The sequence below is a fragment of the Falco rusticolus genome, chromosome 9 (assembly GCF_015220075.1).
Source record: "Falco rusticolus isolate bFalRus1 chromosome 9, bFalRus1.pri, whole genome shotgun sequence".
Lineage (NCBI taxonomy): Eukaryota > Metazoa > Chordata > Aves > Falconiformes > Falconidae > Falco > Falco rusticolus.
The window spans coordinates 6,642,171-6,664,771 of NC_051195.1; the positions used below are offsets into that span (position 1 = coordinate 6,642,171).

General features: G+C 44.7%; 2 protein-coding genes across 7 annotated transcripts in view; one reads left to right on the forward strand and one right to left on the reverse strand.

The window, feature by feature from the left end:
- Positions 1-1,882: 1,882 nt before the first annotated feature.
- On the reverse strand, positions 1,883-22,188 carry AP3M1 (adaptor related protein complex 3 subunit mu 1). 3 transcript variants are annotated; one of them, XM_037400569.1, is made up of 9 exons: positions 22,059-22,188; positions 13,132-13,407; positions 12,248-12,419; positions 9,591-9,728; positions 6,777-6,862; positions 6,271-6,404; positions 5,388-5,595; positions 3,899-4,043; positions 1,883-2,935 (listed from the first exon to the last, which is right to left on the reverse strand). In XM_037400569.1, exons 2-9 carry the CDS (start codon positions 13,402-13,404, stop codon positions 2,835-2,837), a joined length of 1,257 nt encoding a protein of 418 aa, XP_037256466.1. In that variant the 5' UTR covers positions 13,405-13,407; positions 22,059-22,188; the 3' UTR covers positions 1,883-2,834. The 3 variants fall into 3 exon arrangements, with proteins under 3 accessions (XP_037256466.1, XP_037256469.1, XP_037256467.1); XM_037400572.1 differs by lacking the exon at positions 22,059-22,188 and adding an exon at positions 21,240-21,259; XM_037400570.1 differs by lacking the exon at positions 22,059-22,188 and adding an exon at positions 14,851-18,457.
- A 280-nt stretch (positions 22,189-22,468) lies between these two features.
- Positions 22,469-22,601, forward strand: part of ADK (adenosine kinase) — a 291,317-nt gene continuing 291,184 nt past the window's right edge. For all 4 annotated transcript variants that reach the window (XM_037400573.1, XM_037400578.1, XM_037400579.1 and 1 more), the window contains exon 1: positions 22,469-22,601. In XM_037400573.1, the coding sequence (XP_037256470.1) occupies positions 22,546-22,601 (56 nt within the window). In that variant the 5' untranslated portion in view covers positions 22,469-22,545.

Below are 22,601 nucleotides of genomic sequence, written 5' to 3' on the forward strand. Positions count from 1 at the left end.
AAGATATATAAGTAATTTGCATAAATGATAAAGGCCATTTTGTCCAAACACAGCCACGCAGACATAGTGTTTTTCAGTCCGCCTTGAGCTGCGTCACCACAAACAAAAGACACTGGAGCCTGGGAAATATTGTATCACTGGTTGAGCCCTAGACCCCAAAAAGCATATTTCACCAGTCTTCTAGGGCAGATTTTTAGCTGAATCACGGTAAGAATTGTTAGACAGAATTTTGCATTTATTTTCCTTTCTTTAAACCGAGTATTTGCAAATAAGCAAATACTTCACATTCAACAAAGATAATATGAGGCTCGTATTTGCCCACATTGAACCCCCAGCAGCAAAAACGACATTGCAATGACCTCAGAGGTCTTTCCGAAGTGCGGAGGGAATATATGCCAAGTATACACGTACGAGTGGCATTCTTTGGAAAATAAAGACAAATTCATTCTCAGGCGTGTTGTGTTCCCTCGAGTCCTTTGGGGAAGTGCAGAGATGTCTCCCTCCACCTATCCCAAAGGCAGGGGCAGCCAGCAAGGCTCCGTGTCCCTCCAGCAGCACTGCAGGGGATTGAGCTGCATCCTCTGAGGAGACAGCCCAGAGCCTGCGGGGATGCTGCGGGAGAAAGCAGCCCCATCCGCAGCCCTTACAAGCCTCCCAACAAACACCGTTTCCTGGACAAAACCCATCGTCATGGCCAGGGTGGTTTCCTACCAGGTGAGTGGAATTCTTGGTGCCAGTAGTGTTTGGTGGCGGTCTGTGAAGCAGGGGCCAAAGCTTTCTCAGAGACGGCAGCTTTGCGCGCGCGTGCCCGGAGGGTGACAAGGCTCGCTCTGCAGTGCACTGAAGGGAGGTGTCGGTGCCGGTTCTGGTACTGCGTTCTGTTCTCCGTTGGCTCTAAAGGAAGATCCTGCAGCACTTCCAGGCTGCCCATGCAGGGAGCAGCTCCAGCTGCTTGTGCTTCAGCTTGGGGTGTTACCCTTCACACCTGAAGAGAAGACTTGTAGTCACATCACTGTTAATTTTGCTGAAACATGGAGTGGAACCATAGGATGAGTAATGACTTGACGAATGTTTCTCCAGCTGAAAAAGGTAGACTAGAAGGCTGGCAGCTTTCAATACCCGGTGTCGTGTCTGTACAAGCGCGTGGCTGTGTTATATGCGCCGGTTTTTAGATGTGCTATTTTATCCACACTGATCTACTGTGATTGCAGACATACAGAATAGCTGGCTGTGGCCAGGTTTACCCTAGTGATGTCACCAAAGCTACCAAGACAGGATATATGCTCCTTTTTTTTCTTACTGGCTTTGTCAGGGTTCAGATGGGCTCCCCCTCCTTTTTCCAGGCTGGATCTGTCCCGGTATTTGAAATTTTGACTACTGAATGACTTCAGTTCCTGTTCTTCCATCTGAAGCAAAGGCAGCACCTGTTCATCAGCCTGTAAGCTGAACAGGTTAGGGGAAACAAAGGCTCTCCAGAACCTGTCCTTCAGGAATTCCGAACTGGGGTTCCTCAGCCTGCTGTGGGCTGGCCAATGTACGGCTTGAAGCCTGACAGGTACTGCGGAGCATGTACCGCTTTACAGAGGTTACGGGTTTACACTGGTGTATGAGGAGAAGTTCAGTCAGCTCTGCATCGTCACTATCGTGCCTTCGGAATGTCTGAATCTAAACAATTAACCATTCTCCACTTAAAAATCAAAAAAACGAACGGGAGCTTACCTGCCATGCTCCTGAGTGCCCTTGCTAAGCTTCAAACAGCTGTGCAGTAAGCAAGTTCAGTAAAGATGTAGGGAATAGTCATCGTTTAATTGCATATCAGATGTCTCCTGCCCAAGAGCATCACAAATAGTTTGTAACAGCGCGAAGATTTCACGAGAGAAGATGTGTTTGCAGCAGAGTTCCCTTTATTTCATAACATTAAAGCACACAACCATTAAATACACTTGACACTTCTACTGTGCTGTCTAAAAAGCTACGCACCAATGTACACATGGCACAAATCTGGTGGCATCCACCTCCAACCAGTGGAACACCTAAATCAAAGCAAAGGCTTCACATAAAAAATAGATCTTACTCTCTGCAACTGTATTCTTAAAAAATGATGGCAATGACGAGATTGAATGGAAAGAAAGTGGATTACCGAAGCAACAATCACCTCCCAGATGTAATGCAGAATGTTATTTCTATCAGCTCATCTGCAGATGGCACAAATGAAAGCTGATTAAGGCAAATGCTTCTTAAGAAAGGCGATTTCTTGTAAACAACAAGGAATTTTTTTTTTCTTCATCAGAAGCGCTTTCTCAGGAATGACACTTGCTGTGTCCTCAGCCCCTGTGGGGGACCCCTGCCCCTCTCACTGCTGCTCTCAATTTCTGATGGGGTTACACAATGCTTTGTGGAATGCCAGCTTGCAGCTGGCTGTGGGAATGGCTGAGCTTTCTTTGCAGGTGGCTGCAGCAGCAAAACGTGCCACTGCAAGACTTTTCCAGTGGCCTGTCTGGCCTTCGTATTGTGCTCGGCCTCTGGGCTTTGGTATCTGACTGGCAGTGTAGTGTTTGTGACGTGTTGTGGCTCACCTATATCAAACTATTCACCAGCACAACGATTCAGTAAAAAAAGAGTGAAGGTGTATTAGAAAAAAAGTACCTTATTTTAAAGCCATATTAAGAAAAACTAAGCTATGCTTTCATTTGAAGAGCTGCTGTGCACAAATGCTTTGATCCCAAACTAATCAGTGTCTATTAATTAATTGGCACCTAATGAATAGCAACATAAGTCACTAAGCTGTCAAGTTTTTTTTAAGGGGAATTTCTTCTTGGAAGTTGAGCATCTTCTCATGTCCTGACCTGAAATTTTCCTGCTTTTGTAATATACTTGACACCTTTAAAAGGCTTGTATTTTTCTCCGTACATGTCTAGGCGATTCACTTTCAGTCCTGAAAAAGACAGAAACAAGTACCAAATTAAAAGCAAAAAAAAAAAAAAAAACCCACAATCGCTCTACTAACCCAGGAATGCCAGCAGCTATTCATACCCACGGTTTCAGGCTGTCCCGTGCCTTCTCACAGGCATCCAGCCACTGGATCCACTGTGTTTCACTAGATTTAAACTAGTGGGTTGCAAGTTTAAGAGGAAACTGCAGGATTCTGTTCTTACACAAGGACTAACTGTCATTTACTCAGCAGTCTAGGAAGCAAAAGGACCACAGCCTGGTACCTGCCTGGAAAGGTACTACGCATACTACCAGCAATTCTCATCTAGGGCCTTCAGTCATCCTCCTGCTTTCTGAACGTGAGCCTTCGCTGTTAGGGTCTGAACCCCGCCGAGCTTGCTTGCACAAGCATTTTACACATGGACAACTCATGTGATTTAAGTGTTTGCAGACAGGCCTTGTTTGCTCTAAATTTACTTTTGCTGTTACCCTACAGCCTTCATTCGGATTTTACTTGCAGATTGTTTTGAAGATGAAAACCTTACCAGCACCAGAAGGAAAGAGTAAGAAGGGAATTCTTTAAAATTAATGGAGTTTTCTGACCACTAGAAAGGGATTTAGTGGTAGAAGGCTAACGCGAGTCAAGAGCAGCACACTAAATCATCATCCATCACTCTTCACTAACAGGATAAATTTGCATGTTTAATGCAGAAGTCAACAAAGAAAAAAACATTCTTCTGTACACTTCTCACAGTCTTTCTTGAGCAAAACAAGTGGGAATTCACAATGCCCAGTAAGGGAGTCTCCCAGCAAGGGTAACTGTTAGGTCTGGGTAAATCGGACTTTACTGTTCTGGACCCAGCTGACTTTAAACCAGCATCTCCAGTTTAAAGACTTAACAGCTTCCTACTTCATTTCCTGCTGCTACTCATTCCGTCAGCACCGATTTCACATAACGCCCACTCACCTGAAATTGCAAGCTGTTGTATCTTAAACTGGATGTTTAAACTTGGATTCTCCTCTGGCTTGGGGGCTCCGGACTGCAGGTTCACCATGCCCTTCAGGTTTGGTAGCTTCTGAGGGGTAATTTTGCCCACGTCCCACGTTAAGACCTTGTCGGGAAAGAAAGAAGAGTAGCAGCAGCTTTCTAGGAAACAACCTCTGAGCTCAAGTTCCCATCAAGCTTTTTGTTTGCAGGCTGGGCACAGTGTGGCCTGGTAGCCCTGAGAATGACCCCACTGGCAGGGAGAGGGGTGGTTAGGGCTGTGGCAGGTACAGTGGCTTTGCGTCCCCTGCATAGCTTTTGCCCTCTCAGCGTTGCTGAGTTGGTCTGTGCGCTTAATACACCTTGTTCCCTTCGTTAGCAGTGGTTGTTCCTGCTGTCAGATTGGGTCAGCTAGATCTGTGAGGCAAGGAGAGTACCCAGCACAAGAGGCGTAGGAACTTAACACACGAGAATGAGGAGGGCAGGAGCAAGGCACTTGGCAACAGGAGATGTTTAAGCTGGAGTTAACTCTCCTAAGGGTCACTTGCTCTCATTGATTCTTACACTTTAAAGACGCATGGAACCAAGTTGGCCCTTTACTCATCCACACAAGAGGTTTCTTTTTGTTCTTATCGTAAACTGAAAATTGTTGATAAATGCAGAAAAATTTCAGTTCTTTCTACTTTTGCAGTTACAATCCACCTAGTTATCCCAACTCTTGATAAAAACACAGTATAATTTATTTCTGGAAAGAGGAAAGGAGACTTCAAGTGTTTTTGTTGTTTTTGTTTATACAAGATCAAGGTCTGTTCTTTTTGAAACAAAACGTTACTTGGAGAGCTTTCACTTACGATTCACATCAATTGCTGACTGAGATATTCCAAGGGCAGCAGAAAGCTCAGAACAGGGTGTCAGAGCCAGAAGAACAGTTTGGCTCGACTCCGTTTCAGCGAAGTAGCTCCTGGGTACTAAAAAGTTTCAGGAGCTTTAGAAGGCTGAGGTCTCAAACCCCAACTCAGAGGCCAGAAAGCAGGAGTCCTAAGACACGGTTTTTCAGATCCCCTGTTCTCCTTCCTGTGTGTCTCCAGACAGGTCTTTCAGAAGAGGTTTTTGTTCTCATCTCCTGCTCCCTGTTTTCTCTGGCTACCTGTTTTCAGGTCTACTGCATTTTCTCCAGATAAGTGCATTTTAAAGAACATAGATTGCAAAATACACCACAGCTGAAACCAGCAGCAAAATACTGCTGCATCCACTAAAGGGAAATATTAGGGGAAGTGAAAGAGCAGGGGAAAGGAGGGGATATAACTCATGATATATGAGGGGATATATGAGATAACTCATAAACATAGGCTGAAGGGAAAGTTTTCTGCTAAATGTGGAACACTGCTCCAGTGCTCCAGTGCTCTGCAATAGGTATGACTTGTTCTGATGTAATCTTAGATATTTAAATAAATGAAAACTTAAGACTTACTTTAGTAACGGGGTCAAATGTATAGCTGCCTTGTGTAGAAGTGAGGTTCATATTGAGTACGGCCTTTGGCATGTGAACTGTCATGACAACTCCTTCCACTGTTTTCCCCATATTCTGTTTTGGTCCAATGGTAACATCAAATCTTCCCGAAGAACTATTTTCCTTAAAACTGATCATGTGCTTCACATATACAGGAATTGCCACCAAGCTGAAAAGAGAAGACAGTAGCTGAATACATCCTGGCTACTTCTCTGCTCCGGAAAATAAATCTCTTTCTCATAAACAGTTCTTGTGTTTCTGGCAGGTATTCAAGTTAGAACCAGTTTGTGTTGAAAGTGAAAACTGATACTCAGCTCTTCAACATCATTGTTGAAGTGATTTTATTAGTAGAGAATCACAGGGAAAAAAAGATTCTCTTCCAAATCACTTGTCCTAATCTCTTTCCCTCCATCTGTTTATTTTTTAAAGTAATCTCACTAAGCCAATTCTCAGAACATCCATCAGTCAAATCGGGCTTAGTTTGCAAATATTCAGTTTAGACTTTTTTGCTTTATTCTTTTTATGAAGATGCGAGTCCTCTATGTATACAGAGAATTAGCCACAAAGCATCTAGCAGCAACAATGACTGCCAGGGATGAACAGCCCTATATTACTGTCATGTGTGGTTCATCCCATTGAAGAACGATTGCCGAGTATCAGCAGCTCACTGAAAAACCATTTTCTTGTTGTAGTGGGGACAGAGCAACAGCTGAGACAAAACCTGAGGAGATGCGTTTTGGCAATGACGGCAAAGTCTCCCATAACAAGGAGAAACCTGTAGTTGCTCAGGTGGAAGCGGTAGGTGGCACAGCCGAAGAACTGGCGTGTCTGAACGGAAACGTACTTCTGTGAACTGACACGGTAGGAAATCAGCCTGAAATTCCCATCGGGAGGAATAAATGAAAGGACTCTCTCAGACTCCCAGCGTTTGAACCGAATACATGGATGGAAGCTGACGTCGTCCAGCAGCCGTGGGTTCTGTAAGTAGTGGCAAAGCAGTAAGTGAAACCTCATTGAGTATCAGCGGTTTGAACTAGCTACTGAACTCTACACAATTCCTGTTTCTTAGACTCCCGAGTATCATTCCTGGCCATTATCTGAGACATGTTACTCAGCTAGATGGATTTCTGGTCTGACCTGGTACAGCAGCTCCTGTGAGTGTATTTTTCTGTACAGACAAAAGCCATTCCCACTACTGAGTAGTGCAGCAACTTCTACAGTACACTACAAAACTTGTTATTTTTATATGTGTGACACATGAAGCAGTGATTGCACTTTTGAAATCATTTAACTCTGATCATTAAGAAGAATCCAGAGCACTTGAAATTCCCAAATATTTGCTAAATTTACCATGAAAGAAAGAGAAAGATCTGGCATTCCTGAGAGCTTAATACATGAATCGATAACACCTTGGATTTCTGCAAAGACTGTGGAACCTGCAGGGGGAAAAAAAGACAGACACGTAACGTTATTATCAAGGGCCTAACAAATGTTGTGAAGTGCACCTAGAGAACACAGATGACATTTGCACAACACTCAAGAACACACCAAGCACAGATAGCAAAGGTCATTCCAGTTACCTGTGGCCTGGGCAGCTTGCTGAAACACGAGCCAGAGCAAACAGCTTGTCCCAAATCAGCTAATTGTGCCTATGCCAGCTGTCAGACAGGACCTGTACTGGATGTGCTTGAACTGGTTGCCAGAGCACTAAGCAAATAAGATTTTCAGAATATGCAAGCTCTGCATCTTCCTTTCTTTCACCCTTGTCCCCTGTCTCCAGAAAACTAGCAAGCTGTATAGTGGTGCAGGGAAGTTGAAGTACATCAAAACAGCCAACAGCAAAACATTAAGTCTGTGTGTGGTGTAAGGCTCCGGATAACCTTGGCTTTCACAAGCATTGCTGGCTTCACAGTGGGATTATGTATTCATCTCGATGTTAAATAAATCTATAGGAAAAAAACTCAAACAAGCCCCAAAGCAAGAATACCAAGCGTCTTACCCAGGAAAGGCTCATTTTCTTAAATGCCTTATAAGGCCAGAAAGGCATGAGCAGGACTCTGGACTAACTAGCCCTACAAGCAAAGGTTACTTTAAAAGATATGTAAAAACTGTTGCTGATCTAGCCAAGGGGAAGGAGAAACTGTGGTTAATACTTTGCCTGAAAAGAAGGGAACCCATTTCAGACGAAAGCAGTTAACCATACCTGTATGAAACAAAATAACCCCCCTATTCTAGAGGAGCTACTTTACCTACTTCTTAGTCCTAGACAAGGTCAGGAAGAAAGATTCTTGCATTGCTAGTCCCCAAGGGATCAGAGCAGAAAAGAGTAGCTATTACTACTGCAGTGGATCCTTAATAAGAAATTTAAACGCTCAGTGGGCACTGATTAGGCTTGAAATACAAACATGGTCTGGACTATAACTCCTCAGACTACGCACTCGTACCACTCCTGGGAATCCCGTTGAGCTAGGAGAGTAACACAGCCATCAGGGGGTTCCGACTGTGGCTGCCACCTTCTTTTAGTTTCAAGATGGAGAGGGTAAGTGTTGGAAGAAGGGTTTGCTGGAGTCAAGAAGACGCTCAATATGAGTTATGCATCTTGCTCAACTTTATTAGTTTCTAACACTACTTATATAGAACCGATACACATGCATATTCGTAAAGCAGAAATATAACTGGTTAGTAGTCTCTAAATGCGCGCGGTTCTCACACCCCTAATTATCACAACTAAAATAAGCATTCTATCCATGTAGCTAATTGTGTTGCTGTGCTTCAGCCTTGTAGTTTGTTACTCCCTATCTTCCCATACCGGTCCCTATCTTTGTTGGCCCTGCACCTGCTTTCCCAGCAGCTGTAGCTTGTTACAGCCACGGCCTGTTGGCACAGCATAATTACTTGGTCTCAGGATTCAAGAATAGCTCAAGGCTACCTTTCTTGTTAACTTCAGCACAGCAACTTCAGTACAATTCTGATTACAGGCCTATTCTGATACCAGGTCTGCATTGTGCAGATCTTCAGAGATTCTAAGGCCATGCTTCTGCAGCCATTCTTCTACAGGTAAGAGATGCACAATAGCTATTTATGACTGTCCAGTTCAACGGTGGCCAAAGCATTTGTCGAATTGGTGTACGGAACCAAAGCAACACTGATGACTGCTACAACACCAGCAATGAATGAAGAAATCAGAGATTTGCTTACTGCCCTGTACCACCACAAAATGCTCTCACTCAGCCTTCAGCTATTCTAGCGGATGGCCCCAGTACTAAGTAAAACAGCAGGCTCCTGTCCATGCTGTAGCAGTTTTCTTCTTGGATCTTTTTTTTCTACTTCTGGGCACTGGCAACATTTACACAAAAGTTATCAGATTCCTCCTCAGAGTTAAATCTCAGATTAAAGATTTTTCTATTTGAAGATACCATGTTTCATTTACATGGTATAAAAGAAAGGATTATTAATATTATGCTTCATAGCATCTGGGTCCAGTTTCTATGTAAGGGAAACAGTACTATGCAGCTATTTTGCACCAATTTTGTCTTGCTATCATAGAATCATTTAGGCTGGAAAAGACCATGGACGTTGAGTCCAACTGTAAACCTAACGCTGCCAGGTCCACAACAAAACCATGTCCCTAAGTGCCATGTCTACCTGTAAATCTAAGATGGGACAGCTGAACTGCTGCCTCAGAAATGTTCATCTCTCCTTGATGACTACTGAGGGAGCGTAGATGGCTAATATAGGCTTAACATCTGGCTTGTAGGTCAGAAGAAAACTGATGAAAACTTTTGTCTTGCCCACTGGAGGGCCTATGAGGACTACAGTAAATTGTTGGCAGCAACAATGGAAGATAATTTTGTGATCTTATTTAAAACTTCAACTACTTTTTCCATGTATATCTCTTAAGAGATAATACACAAACAGAAAACATCCAAGTACAGAGTATTTCTTGTGGATGTTCTTGAAGCAACCTAAAGCATATTGCTATTTTAAGATGAACTGAAGAAATATATTTGGGCATGTCATTTTAAATGGTGTATTTATATTTAAGATATAGATTCATGTATATACAACACATGCAAAAAAGCAGTTGGACTGTACTGGCTCTAAATATCAGCAGCTAAATGTAAAACACATTCAACAAAAAAAAATGTTTGCAAGGCATCTTACCTGATTTGTCTATAATCGCATCAATTTCTTCAATGACATCAAAATAGGCTTCGTTGTTTGTGTATTTTACCCCTGCTCTGCGCCAAGGAATGTTGGACAGCTGTCCAGTGGGAAGGGTGTCACCCACATTACTGCTGCCTTAAAAATGAAAAGGAACTCAAAATCAGTAAGTAATTACAAAAGGAATGTTTCAACTGCCAAAATTAAGAATCAAAGCAAGATGTGCCCTCCCGAATTTCAAACTAGAACCTGGACCACTAAAACTTCATTCATTAGGTGACCTGAATGCACCTGGAGCATGTGTCAGATTTAGGCATTTTAGACTATAATACAAAAATACAAGGCTCAGGTGACCAGGAGGTTTGAGTAGGAGGAGATATGGGGCTAGATCCTGTAAAAGATTTCATCACTACCATTCAAGACATCACAGCTCCTTGTGAGGGCCTCAAGCATGCTTTCCCCTTCTCCTAAACAGGGGTCCTCACACTTTTTACACAGGGGGCCGGCGTGCTGATTAAGTGGCAGGCAGTCATCTGCGGCTGCTTGGTTTCCCCCCCAAACCCCCGGCGGGGGGCGGGGGGGATGTCTGTAAATACCAGGGGCCGGATTGAGGACCCTGGGGGGCCGTGTCTGGCCCACGGGCCGTAGTTTGAGGACCCCTGTCCTAAGAGTTTTAGCTGTCCGCCTTCAGGGCTGATTTACTGCTAGGAAATGTTAGGGAGTAAGACCTGGAAGATGCCTTCGGAAGGTGTCTCCCTGCCCTCTGTTTGGGAGCTATTAGGCGGAGGCTCTCACCCCGGGTACCCATTGCTACCTCCCAGCAACACAACAGCCACATGTACACCTGACCTTGTGTCTCATCGATCCAGACTCTGGCCTGCAGACTTGACTTTCTGCCTGGACCTGTCTCATCATGATGGACTTTCCTGGCAATCACTGAGCTGTGGGTGATCCTGTTACTGCCTGATCCTGATCCTGACCTGGGGCTCAACTTCTGGGCTCTTTAACAGTGATGACTGCTGTCACCCTTAGCACCTGGTTCTTAATACCACTTAATGTGAAAAAAGGGCTTCCTGAGCTACCTTGTTCTAAAGTAAACTGATGATTCTTTAAAAAGGAAAAAAAAAAAAAAAATCTTCTGTGGCTTAGGTGACTGATCTCCGAATCTCACTATAGTGGAAACAACTCCCTCTGCTAGAAGTAGGTTTCAGGACAGGGCTGCAGCTCACGTTTGCTTGTGCCCTTTAGCACAAATGTGGTGGCATGTCTGCCACGTGAAACAGCTTCACTGAGAGGCTGATGGCCAGTGGTTATCGTTCCTACACAACTCGTGGGGTAGGCCCTCTCCTAGCAAGCAGGAAACACAAGTTTTCATTCTTTTGAGCTAGCAAAATAACTCATACAGAAAAACTCCTCTCTAAAGTCCACCCTGGTGCTATAACAGATGGGGGAGGAGTTGCAACCACTTTCTCACTCCATCTGCATTGCTGAAGGGGAGCAGCTGCCGTGTCCGTGCCTCGTGTCCCTCGGCAGCCTCACAGGGTGCAGTGGTGTACGCAGGCTGGACTGCAGGCCAGGTAGGTGGGAGAGCTCTCAGGCTGCCATTTCCCACCTGCTCAGTGCTGAGCTGCTGATAGTGACAAGACTCAGGCTGCCTAGGCAGGTGCTTTAAGCTCCTGGGTAATTCTAATAAGGCTTTAGATAAAACAAGAGAATTTGATGGTGCAGCCCTTGGCTTCAGGAGCCTTAATTCCCCTTACAGTGGTGCACCTAGTCCATTAACATCACAGATATTTTTCAGAAGTATAACTACTACATACCATCCAAAACCACATTTAAACAAAAAAAACCAACCGAAAACAAAAAAAAACCAGAAATTAAAACTGATGAGGTTTATACTCAAAGATTAAACCTCATGTGCTAACTCAAAGACAGCTCCTTAGAGCACCACGCCTGTGTGGCCCTGCAGCCCACCTACAACCCTTCTCTACCACAACGGACAGGCAAAGACCCCGCGTATCTCTGGCCCCGTGTGACACCTCACGGCATACCTCCCTCGCACCTGCTTGCCAACCAAGCAGATTCCACCAGCTCAGCTGACAGACATGTGGCCCTGTCACTGCAAGACATACCCATCTGCAACAGCCTGAAACTGGCTCCAAAAGTGATGGATGCTGATGGTGGTGGGGGTGGGGAAGAGGTTGAAGACATGTAATTTGCTTCCCTTCGTGCTATCTGTTCCCAGACAGCAAAGATTTATTAGATATCTGCTATATACCTTTCTATAATGATTTCTTACAAAACACATAACCTTCTCCAATGCCCCTCAGTTATTCAGAGCTTGGGGCTAGCTCTGTACCGACCCTGGAACACCTGTCTCCAGTATGTGCTGCCTTTACTGGGAACTGCTATTCCTGAGGGACTTCAGCAGCTGTGGCTGGACCAGACGGTGCCATCGGGGATATCAAAGGGGCCAGACATAAGCTGCAAATAAGGAAGAAGTTGCTTTTACTCAACGCTTACTTGTGAGAAGTGGCAGGACAGTGGCCTCACCTTACAGATTCACACCAATACCATACTATTTTTTTAGCTATGAGGCATGTTGGGGCTTTGTTTTTAAGCAGCCAGTCAGCACTGAAAATTATTTCTTCTCATACCTGTGATGGAGTTGACAACGGAGCGCAAAATTGTGGGAGGCTTAATCAGCTCCTTCAATATGTTAGATTCTGTTGCCAGTGGAAAGCCATTGTCTAACATTTCTTCTAGAAGTTCATACACAATAACTACGTTGTCCTTAATTGCAGTCTCAGAACATTCGCCGAAGTAGTCCTAAACAAATCAGAGATTACAAAGGAGAGGATTTTTATTCCTGTTAAAATGCGTTGCAAAAGTTCAGGTTTTTTGCTTACGGAAACCCTCCAATACATCAAGGAATTTTAGTGCCTAAACTGACCAGCTACTTCTATAGTTGTATGGTATCATATGTTAAGGTTACATTTATCATCTAATTAGAAATAAAGAGAGCATGAACAGTGAAATTAATGTAATCTGGTTTACTAATATATATGTCCCAAAGGTTCTCCCACTTGTGAACATCAGCACACCTTCAATTAGAAGACTTGTAAATAAGGAGACTATCTTTTGGCAATGCTCAGCCTTCACAGAAGTTCCTTTATGTACAGTATCTGTGAAATAGGTTGAAAACCAATGCACGCTCCGCAGCTCTTTCCTCCCTACAGAGTGCTTCATGACTGCATGCCCCTTCTTTTCATTTGTATAACATGAACAGTACAAAAGCTTACAGAAAACCAGACAGCATTTACAAAGTGGGATTTGGGTTTTAGTGCATGTACACTGGTAACTATAAATCAAATGAATACACAAAATACACCATCTTTTCCTCTGTATTCTATAAACCAGTGCTTGACTTAAAAGTTGCAAAGGGGAAAGTCACTGGCAGGAGGGTTTATTACCTTTCTTTAAAAGACGAAAATTTCCTTGGAATTATTTTGACTTTAAAATTATTTAATGGTGAACACACCTGGAAAGTATCTGCTACTCGGTGCAGAAATTCAATTACGAAGAGCGGTGGCACTTCTGTCTGTATGACAGACACAAAGAAGATTTTATCCCGATAGATGCTGATGAGGTAGTGATGTGGTGTTGAGATGACAGGAGGCACATTCTCAACATCGATTGCTTTCTCCTGAGCTTCAAAGAAATAATCACACACAGATTGGCTCACAACACTCTTCCAGTGCTTCTCCAAGAATATATCACCAGAACAGTTTATAAGAAACAGGCTGTGGATCATTTTCTGTTGGAAACACATTCAAATAAGTTAAAATAAACAAAAGGATATAAGGATTGACACTATTTCTTCTCCAAGATTGCCTTTCTCGCAATGGTTATTCTTTATTAACATGCGCTGCGAATTTAGGAAAAAGATCTGCTTTCCTCTTTTATTTAAACTCCATTTTCTTTATTTAGAGGAATGTTCCACCACAAAATTATTCCACAGTGGATTAAGTCACTAACATGTATCACAATGTAAGCAAGAAGCTAGCACCCTTGATTTCCACTTTCATCTCTATTTGGTATTTGTAATTATTTCTTAAAGAAAAGCTGACTTCCGTGAGCTGGCACTCACTTAAACATGTTTGGCAACATGTAAGGGTAACATATGTAAAGTTTCATGTGGCAGAGGAATCGGCATAACGTTTATAGATATAACTACGAATTGCACTATCTTAAAGATACACTCTAGCTTGTTGGCTTTCAGCTATTGAACTAAAAAAGTGGTTTTTATTTGCTGGCTAATTGATCTTTTACTTATGATCTATGCCAAGCTGCACTTGGATAAAGGGTTGGGATTCATTAAAAGTACATAGAACTAGGAGTTTAAATCTGACTTAATGAATAAAATTGCCTCAAAAGCGCTTGACACACAGGAAATATGTTTACAGAAAATGTTTTACACTTAAAAACTAACTCACTCATGAAAAAGGGGAGTATGAACTGCAGATGAGGAAGTCGTTGGTTTTTCTTCTATCTTTAAAGATTTACAAATAACATGCTTCAGCCACTGATCCTTCATTTCATGCACAGGACAAGATGCTTATCTGCCTTTTTTGTAAAACTGATTCCCAGTCTATTTCTCAACTTTCAATGAGATAGCAAGTGAACTAAGTTGTTGATTCAAATGAAATGAATAAACTATTTTCTCCACATCTACAGAAGAGACAAATGCTATCAGATTTCAGGTTATCTCTTTAGCCTTTACATGAGACAGATACAATGCTTTAATTGCCCTGCAACATAACCATCCTCTGACAAAAATAAGGTCCATGTTTGAACTCAGGCTTAGAAAACAGAACAAATTGTAACCCAAGCACCGGCAGCTCTAGGTAAAGGTAACCTGGTAATTACACCCTGCACAGATTCATTCTGTAGTTGGAGAAGCTGCCCCTGCCACTGGCCGTTCATCCCTTCTGCCTCCCAGGTACCGATCTCAGCAGACTATGTGGCTCTGCAATTACCAATATTAGGAAACTGGTCCAGCCCAGAAAAAGTAGTTTTTGGTCGGATCAGCTTCCTTATGCCAAGTTATTACATTGCCCGAGTGCTACAGCTGGCACAGAGGAGGTGGTGGAAATGGGCTGATGTGAGCAACAGAGATATCCCGAAATGCAGCGTATTAGCCTTTGGAGGAATTCAACAGTGGCTGGAATGAGACCAAACAGTTACTGGGCATCCATACCTTGAAACAGGAAGACCACCATCAACTCTGCAGGTCCAAGAGAAGCCAGATACATCTACCAAAAGCGTACCATAATTTTAATTAATCTTAGGCTATTCGGTCAGGATCATGCCATACAAAGCAGAGAGAATTTGCTCTTTCACTGATGTTAACTCGGGCACAAAAATGTGAAGATGGCACAGAAGCATCTAGATGTAAATGGCCCAGTCCCACGGAGATTTTAAGAAGTCCAAACACTGTATGGTTAAACCTCACTCCAGAATACCGGAATAAGCACTTAGCTCCATTCAGAGCGAGCTCTCGTTGCTGCGTCTGAAGCCAGACCGCCCAGAGTACTAGGCTGACCTCCCAACACTGAAAAAGTGGTCTGGCCCTGTAGATCTTGACAAAACAAAGGTACGTCTCCCAAAGCTCACCAGAGAAGGTGAAAAAAGACAACTAAAGAAGCTTTAGTTAGTCGGCTACTTCCCTCCACCTAAGTCAGCAGATGCGGGAACGGAGCCAAGATCCAGCTTTTCAAATTCTAAACTCCAGCTGCTCCTTCACATGCATGACAGCAATGTGCTCATCTTCACTGAGGCCTTGCCAGATCTTGGATACTTCCTGCTAAGAGCATGCTGTCTTTGGTGGTAGACACAAAAAGATCAATAGTCAAAATGTGGACAGAAAAATTCAACTAAGCCACTATGGTTACATATAAAAGGAAGTTCTTTTGCAAACTGTAATTGCCAATTTGCTTAAAAGTGGGAAATAAAATAAAGCTACAAAGTGTTATTGCAGATATTTCCACTGTCTCTCTCCCACACCAAATTAATCTCTAATTTAGTTTGTTAAAAAATTGGACAACTTTAATACTGTAAGCACAGCATTCTTATAAAGGAGATCTGACACAATTGCTTTAATCCAGTTCAACTTACCATGTTCTGAATTTAGCCACTGCTGAACATTAAAACCCTCCAAAAATCTCCTGGATAGCCACACAACGGTGGCAAGTATAATCAACCACTGAATGTCAGTATTGTTCCACACCAAGGCAGCCCAAACATATGAAGGTGATCAGCTATAAAGCTTAGAATAGTTCTCTGTACATTTTAATATGGTTACAATAGCATATCTGTTAACAAATGCAAGACCCAATTCCTAGCAAATGCACACAAGGCTGCATAGGAGAGTTACAGTACAAGCAGCACCAGTAAGGCTCCACTTCCAGCAGACTGGATCTACAACCCGCTGGGGAGAAGATACACTGGAGACTGCAGGCAGCTTCAGACGATACTTTGACAAAGTGTTATTAGAGAGGTGCAACAGCATTTTTAAGCCCGAGCAGCTATCCTGCTGTTAACGCTCACACAGCTTCCATTGATCAGAAATGAGTGCATTTGTCACGATATACTTTTAACAAGCGCAGCCCTGCAGCAGGCCCACGTAACTGCTGCCTGAATACAGCCACTTTGTTCTACTGCGCCTGCCGCAAGCTCCTGGCACACAAAATGGCTCTGTTAGCAGGGCGGCCTCTTCTTCTGTGGCAAGTCCCGCTTAGGATATTGGACCATGATCGAGGCAGGCATGGGTAGCCAGAAAGCGCGGCAGTGCTGGACCACCACGCCTTTTCATCCATCTGCCCCAAGCTGCCAAGGTTTGCGTGGCCTCCTGGTGAACTGCTGTAGCAAACCGATCCAGGGGACCATGCCTGGCAGGTAACAGCTTTACAGGATCTGTGGAAACTGAACAGTAAAATCCCACCTAGCTCCCTGCCCTGTCTTCTGGGTAGGAAGACAGGGAATACAGGATCTCCCATGATAGATAATTATTCTGCTTCTAGCATTAAGAGTTCCCTTCAAAACCCCTCACATACTCCTTTCCTCGCTCACAAGTTTTAGCAGAGAACACTGATGTGCTGCTAATTTGAAGCACTCTAGAAAATCGAAGCTCTCTCCTTGCAGTTTAAGTGCAAAGCAGGCAGACGCACGGGCGCGAGCCCTGCTCCATCAGTCAATGGGCAGCTCAGTTTGTATGCTTCCCAGCACTGACCATAATAAAGCAGCTCCTGTAGCAGTGGGGACATTGGTCTGTTATACACAAGACAGTAATTTGATTTATCCTGCACACTGTCAATCAACTGGCACCAGCCAATTAAAGATGGGTTTCACGTTGGATATCTTACAACTAGCAATACTACAAAAATATCTTATATAATCTATTATTTAGCAAAAAAATACTGACAGTGCTCCCAATACTGCAGATTTCCCTGCTCTTTCTGAGTGTGAGATTTAATTTCACATAGACATCCCTGAATCCATTTCTCAGTACCCTACCTTCTTCTATCTCATCAGAACATCAGATTTGCAAAGAAAAAAAGATTTAAAAATGCTGAACATAAGAAATCAATCTAGTAACAGTAAGATTCCTCACACCAATAGGTCAAGTTAATACTTGTGGCCAAACAGCAAGGCATGTTAAGACCTGCAGCACTTTGAGGGCAAAGGTCTTGAATCAAAGTTCGTAAGTTTAAAAAAACAGTAGCAAAATCACACTGCCAAAATTTACGAATCGTGAGAGTACCTGTGCAGCAGCATTCACACGCACCACGGCGAGGTGGCAGCGTAAACCCACTCTATGTAAAATACTGAAGGTGTCCTTCTAGGAATATTTCAAAAGGACAGCCTCCCAGCTCTCTGCTTTTAGGCCTACCTAAGAAGCAGACTGAAGACGTCCATGGATTATCACCTGCATCTTTAGTCCAGAGCAAGCCATCCAAGCTCATCTTTAGGAGGCCAACAGCCTTCTATACCACTGCCTGCCTGAAAGGCATCTGATGGGCACTGCAGCAACAAGCAAACCAGCAGAGGTTTGGCAGCTGCTTCTCACAGATCCCATCCTTGCTGACACAAGGAACTCCACATGATTCTTTGCAGTCATTTTCATCCTACCAGAATTTGAACTCCTGACAGAAAAAACCTAAATATTTTAATTCAGGCATCTTCAATATGCTGTTTCCAAGCCTGCATCTTTTCTTTTGACTACATCTGGATTTTGCGATGCTACTATTTTTTCAGTCTCTTGGCACAGAAACATCTGGCCTAAAGTCACAGCAGGCTCAAAAGACAGAAGCGGAGCTCACTGGCAAGAGGGAGAGGCTGAGAGCATGGGAAAAAAGACTGATTGCACATGCTTGTCCTTAGCTACGATTAAGTACTCTAAAATGTAATTAATGCAGAAATACCGTTACCAGCTGCTTTTCCATAACACTGAGCTGAGTTACAGTCAAAGTTCTGAAAACCAGGAAGCGAGGAATTTATCACTGACCTCTGCAATGCCCTTTAGAGCTAGTAATAATGACTGAAAACAGCTCAAAATGGGACAATCACTGGGAAAGTATTCCATAGCTTCCATGTTCCCTGCATTTGGCATAGCTGCTCTGAAGGGTGGAAGGATTAGTGGGGGTGGACTCTCTCAGCCTCTGTTAGGTATCTGCGGAAATAAACTAGTGACAAGCGAACGGGAAGTAATCAAATACTTAATCTGGAGAAACAAATAAGCTAAAATAGGAAGTTCTATTTTAAAACTGGTATTTTTGTCACAACCAGCTGGTTGGTAGTTTAGCTTTTTCCTATAAATTCAAGATGTGACACAAACATGCCACAGATGTGGAAAACTAAACCACCTTTGCTCCCCACCTCCCCAACCCCATTCACCAGCTCTTAAAAAAGCAAACCCATGAAGTCCTATCAAACACCTGAACGTCGATTTCAAGATGGCCAACACGGCAGCTTTGAATGTCCGTATACCTGCCCGAACCAACCTGACACAACCTTGGAAGTTGTGATGCAAAACCAATACACCTGGAAGTCTCCGATCTTACTAAAATGTGCATGTGCTGTAATTTCAAAGTTTTTGTAAGGCTCCTATCACTGTTAACATATCTTACTGCTGCTGCTCAAGACCACTAATCTTTTTGCTTATAAGATGCACACAGCATACATAACTGCACATTACAGTGAAAACATTTTTGCAACTCTGCTTAAGAACTGCCGGGTGTCCCTCTCTGTTAGTTAAACAAAACTCCCCTAATCAAATCAACCGTAACTCAACACCATGAAGTGCTTCTATCTGTACAACTACTGAGATGCCTATTTTATCAGCAAGATCATCCCTATTAAAGACTAAGCACTTCGCTTCCCAGATGCTCAGTATACATTTATCTACCCTTACTCTCACTTAAAACACTGTTAGTAACTTTCTGGGATTGTGTTTTTAAAAGGAAATAGTCCTTTGAGAATACTCTGCAGTTGCCTTACATCAGCATTTGGTGTTGGTAACAAAATTTCCAACTTCCTCCATGCTTTTACTAATAACATTCACAGTCTGCTTAAGAATTTGTGCAGCATTTCATCTACTGACTGATGAGCTTTCCTGTAATACATTTGCATGGCGCCTCTGTTCAATGTAGTTCCAGTATATATCCTCTAATTGCTGGCAAGATAGTTCCATCTCTTGCCAACGGAACAATATTGGAGCCTGAATAATCGAACAATGTTAGATCCTGAATAACTGCAGCTCCCTTCGGGACCCGCAAGAACAGAAAGCTTCACTCTAAAAGCTGAAAAAGCAAGAGTTTCTTAGGAAAAAAACACCAACCAAAACAATCAAAAATTAATTGCTAAAACTAAATTTTTACATGAAGATGGAACATTTCTAACACAATTTACAACTAAATCAGCTGCTTTAGGACTAAAGGGGCCATTTAGGAAATCCACTCTCTGAAAGCAGTACTGAATAGATGTGAGATGGCCAAATGGACAGAGGTATGGTGAGTATCTTGTCATGCATTTACTGTCAATGGGATTTTCATGAACAGACTGGTAATTAGGTTCGTATTCCAGCCAAACCATGGAGAACTCTACACAGCCAAGGCAGCAGGATTCAATCATAGGCTACAAAAGCCTCATCTCAATAGTTCTTTGGGAAGATGTTTTCTATCGTGCTCTCCTTATTCACTGCTCCAGCAAGTCTGACGGACTGGAGAGACAGTGCTACCAGCTTTATACCGTTCTTCTTTGCAGGCTCTATTTTAAGAGGCACTTGAGGCTCCAGAAAGGACAAGCAGAGTGCCAAAGAGCCACGCACTACTGAAATGCTTGATCAGAGCCAACAGTATCACTGGAACCCTGCTGTAAATGACAGCTCTTACTCGTGTGTGCACTCTGCTACACCTAGTCCAAACACAGATAGTAAGAAGGCAGCACCTAACCACTTTTACCTCCCTTCTCTTCCATGAGAGGAGAGCACAGCAGCACTCTTTACCTCTTCAATCCCATATGAATAAAATCAGGCTCCTGGATACTAGGTCTTAAAGAATCTTCTACTAAGTTTGTAAAAAAGCAGCCTCTCGTGCGTTATGTTGAATAAGCATTAAAATAATTAGAGTGACTTTCTCTGCATTAACTAAGTTTTGAAAGTTATATGGAAAGCTGTAAGTTGGGAGAAAATACAAGGGAAGTAAGTGGAAGGAACTTAACATTTTAAAAAGGTTTAGTTTGTTTTCTTCCTGTAATTACAGCCATGAAGTACAGCTGCCACTTGTCACCTGCTGTTCAGACCTCTCTACCTCAAGGACTTCAATTTCTCTTTCATGAATCCTCATGACAAGGTTTCTGTTTAAGATTCCTAGCGCAGAACTGCTTGTAATGAGAGCTTTGTCTGAAAGAGTAACTGGGACTTAGCTGGTGCATAGCTATTTTGCGCAACAGGAAATCTCATTTCTGGACAAGGACAGCAAAATTAAGCACCACAGTGTGTGCAGTGGCCTTAATTTTTAATTCGCCATCTGCAAGGAATTTTCAGGTACGTGCACAGATGGAAAAGAACCTGCTTGTCCCGTTTATCTTTTTTTTCCTCCAAAACCAGATTTGCTTGTGTTTTTGAGATAGCACCCAAAACATCACAGATTAAATCCAATGAAATACCACTCAAATGGTTTTTGTTGGTTTTGGGGGGGGGGGTTTGTTTGTTTTTTGTTTTGTTTTGTTTTGTTTGTTTGTTTTTTTTAAATGAGAAGCTGTGTACAACTCAAACCTGCTAGGAACTGCCAGCTGAATCATTCTCATGGTTGGCGTAGTCAGTTCCTTTGTAAAATACTGCTTCCATCATTTTACCTCTTGCAAGAGCAATTTAATTTGCTTGTGCTCTTCTTGCAAAATAGCTTTTCCTCTCCCATGCTGCAGCCTGCCTTCTATGAACATGAATTTTCAAGTATGATTTTTCTGGCCTGGTTCTTTATACAACAGCTACATTTAATGGCGAAGCTATTCCTCCAGTTTGATCAGCATCTAACAGCTACAAATCGTTTGTCATACCAAAAAGATGGCAAATGCATTGCTACTTCAAACCTGATTAGCAGCGAAAGAAAAGAAGTGACAACCTCCACTCAGCAAACCCCGTTAGGCACCGAAGGGCAGCAGCGATGTGCGGTGCACATGCTGGGGGGGATAACGGATTAATTTCTAGTGCATATTATGCAAATCCACACTCCCAGGTCCCCTTGCTAATTCAGCAAGTACAGCACGACCAGAGCGACCATGTTTGCAGCGGTGCTGCTGAGGAAGGGCTGAGGTGAGCGGGGTGCCAGCCCCCCCCGCAGCCCCGCGGCTTCGCCTCACGTTTCCCACCCAACCTCCACCGGCAGCCCCCGAATCGGAACTGAATTGAACCAAAGGGGCTCCCCGTGCACGATCGCTCCTTTCCCCCGCTGCTCGTCGCTTGAGAGCGGCCTGTGGCGGGTCCCCCGGCTCCGGGCCCCTCCGTGAGGCGGCCGGCGGGGGGGGGGCTCTGCCCGCCGCCCTGACAGGCGCTGCCGGGCCTGCGCCCCGCCACATGCCCCCAGCAACGCAGGTTTCTTTAAATATTTTATTATTATTCGAACACGGAAATAATAGGTATTTTAAATAGACACCGAACAGCGGAAATGGACGCCGGTAAAACGGGAAGTCTGGGATTCCTGGGGCACGCTCCTGCTGACAGGAATGTCACCCCCGCCCGCCGCCAGCCGCCCCCAACCGCCGGGGCCGGGCACAGGCGGCTCCCCCCGGGAGGTGGTCCGCCACCCGCTGCCGCGGCCCTCCCCACCGCGCCTGCCGCCGCTTCCCCCGACGACGGAAACCCACTCCCCGCCGGTGAGGCCTCCCTCAGCCGCCCCACGCCCCACATACCTCCCCCGGCCCGCTGCGGCCCGCTCGCCCCGGCCCGGCTCGGCCCGTCCCGGCCCGTCCCGCTCCCGGGGCAGCGGCCAAGATGGCGGCGAGGCCCGGCAGCGCGCGGGGCCGCCCCCCGGCGGAGGCGCGGGCGGCCGGGGCGCTGCCTGCGCTGAGCGCCGAATAACGGGCGCTCCCCCCTGCACCCCGCCAAGGCCCGCCGGCCCCGCCGCCACCGCCAGCCTCCCGCCGGCAGCCCTGGGCCTCGGCCGCGGGCAGGGGACGGGGGCTGCCTCCGGGCGCGGAAGCCCCGCAGCTAGGCGGGCGGCGCGGCGGCGCACGGCCGAGCAGGGAGCGGCGGGCGGCGCGGCCTCCCCTCCCTCCCCGTCAGGCGCCCGGCGCGGTCGGTCGCTCCCGCCCCCCGGTGGCGGGGCCGGCGGGGCGGGCCGGGGCCGGCGGGCGGGCTGAGGTGAGCGGAGCGCGCCGCACGCCGCCCAGCGCGAAGATGGCAGCGGGGGAGCCGCAAGCCAAGAAGCTCAAGCTGGAGCAGAAGCAACTGAG

What these genes read in the sequence shown, in the direction of transcription:
- AP3M1 (XM_037400569.1), bottom strand. Translation starts at nt 13,404, where the DNA reads ATGATCCACAGCCTGTTTCTTATAAACTGTTCTGGTGATATATTCTTG. An exon ending in ATCTTTCTCTTTCTTTCATG is followed by an intron (nt 6,405 to 6,776) that starts GTAAATTTAGCA and finishes CACTACTTACAG; the next exon opens with AACCCACGGCTGCTGGACGA. An exon ending in CATTTGACCCCGTTACTAAA is followed by an intron (nt 4,044 to 5,387) that starts GTAAGTCTTAAG and finishes TTTCCCGACAAG; the next exon opens with GTCTTAACGTGGGACGTGGG.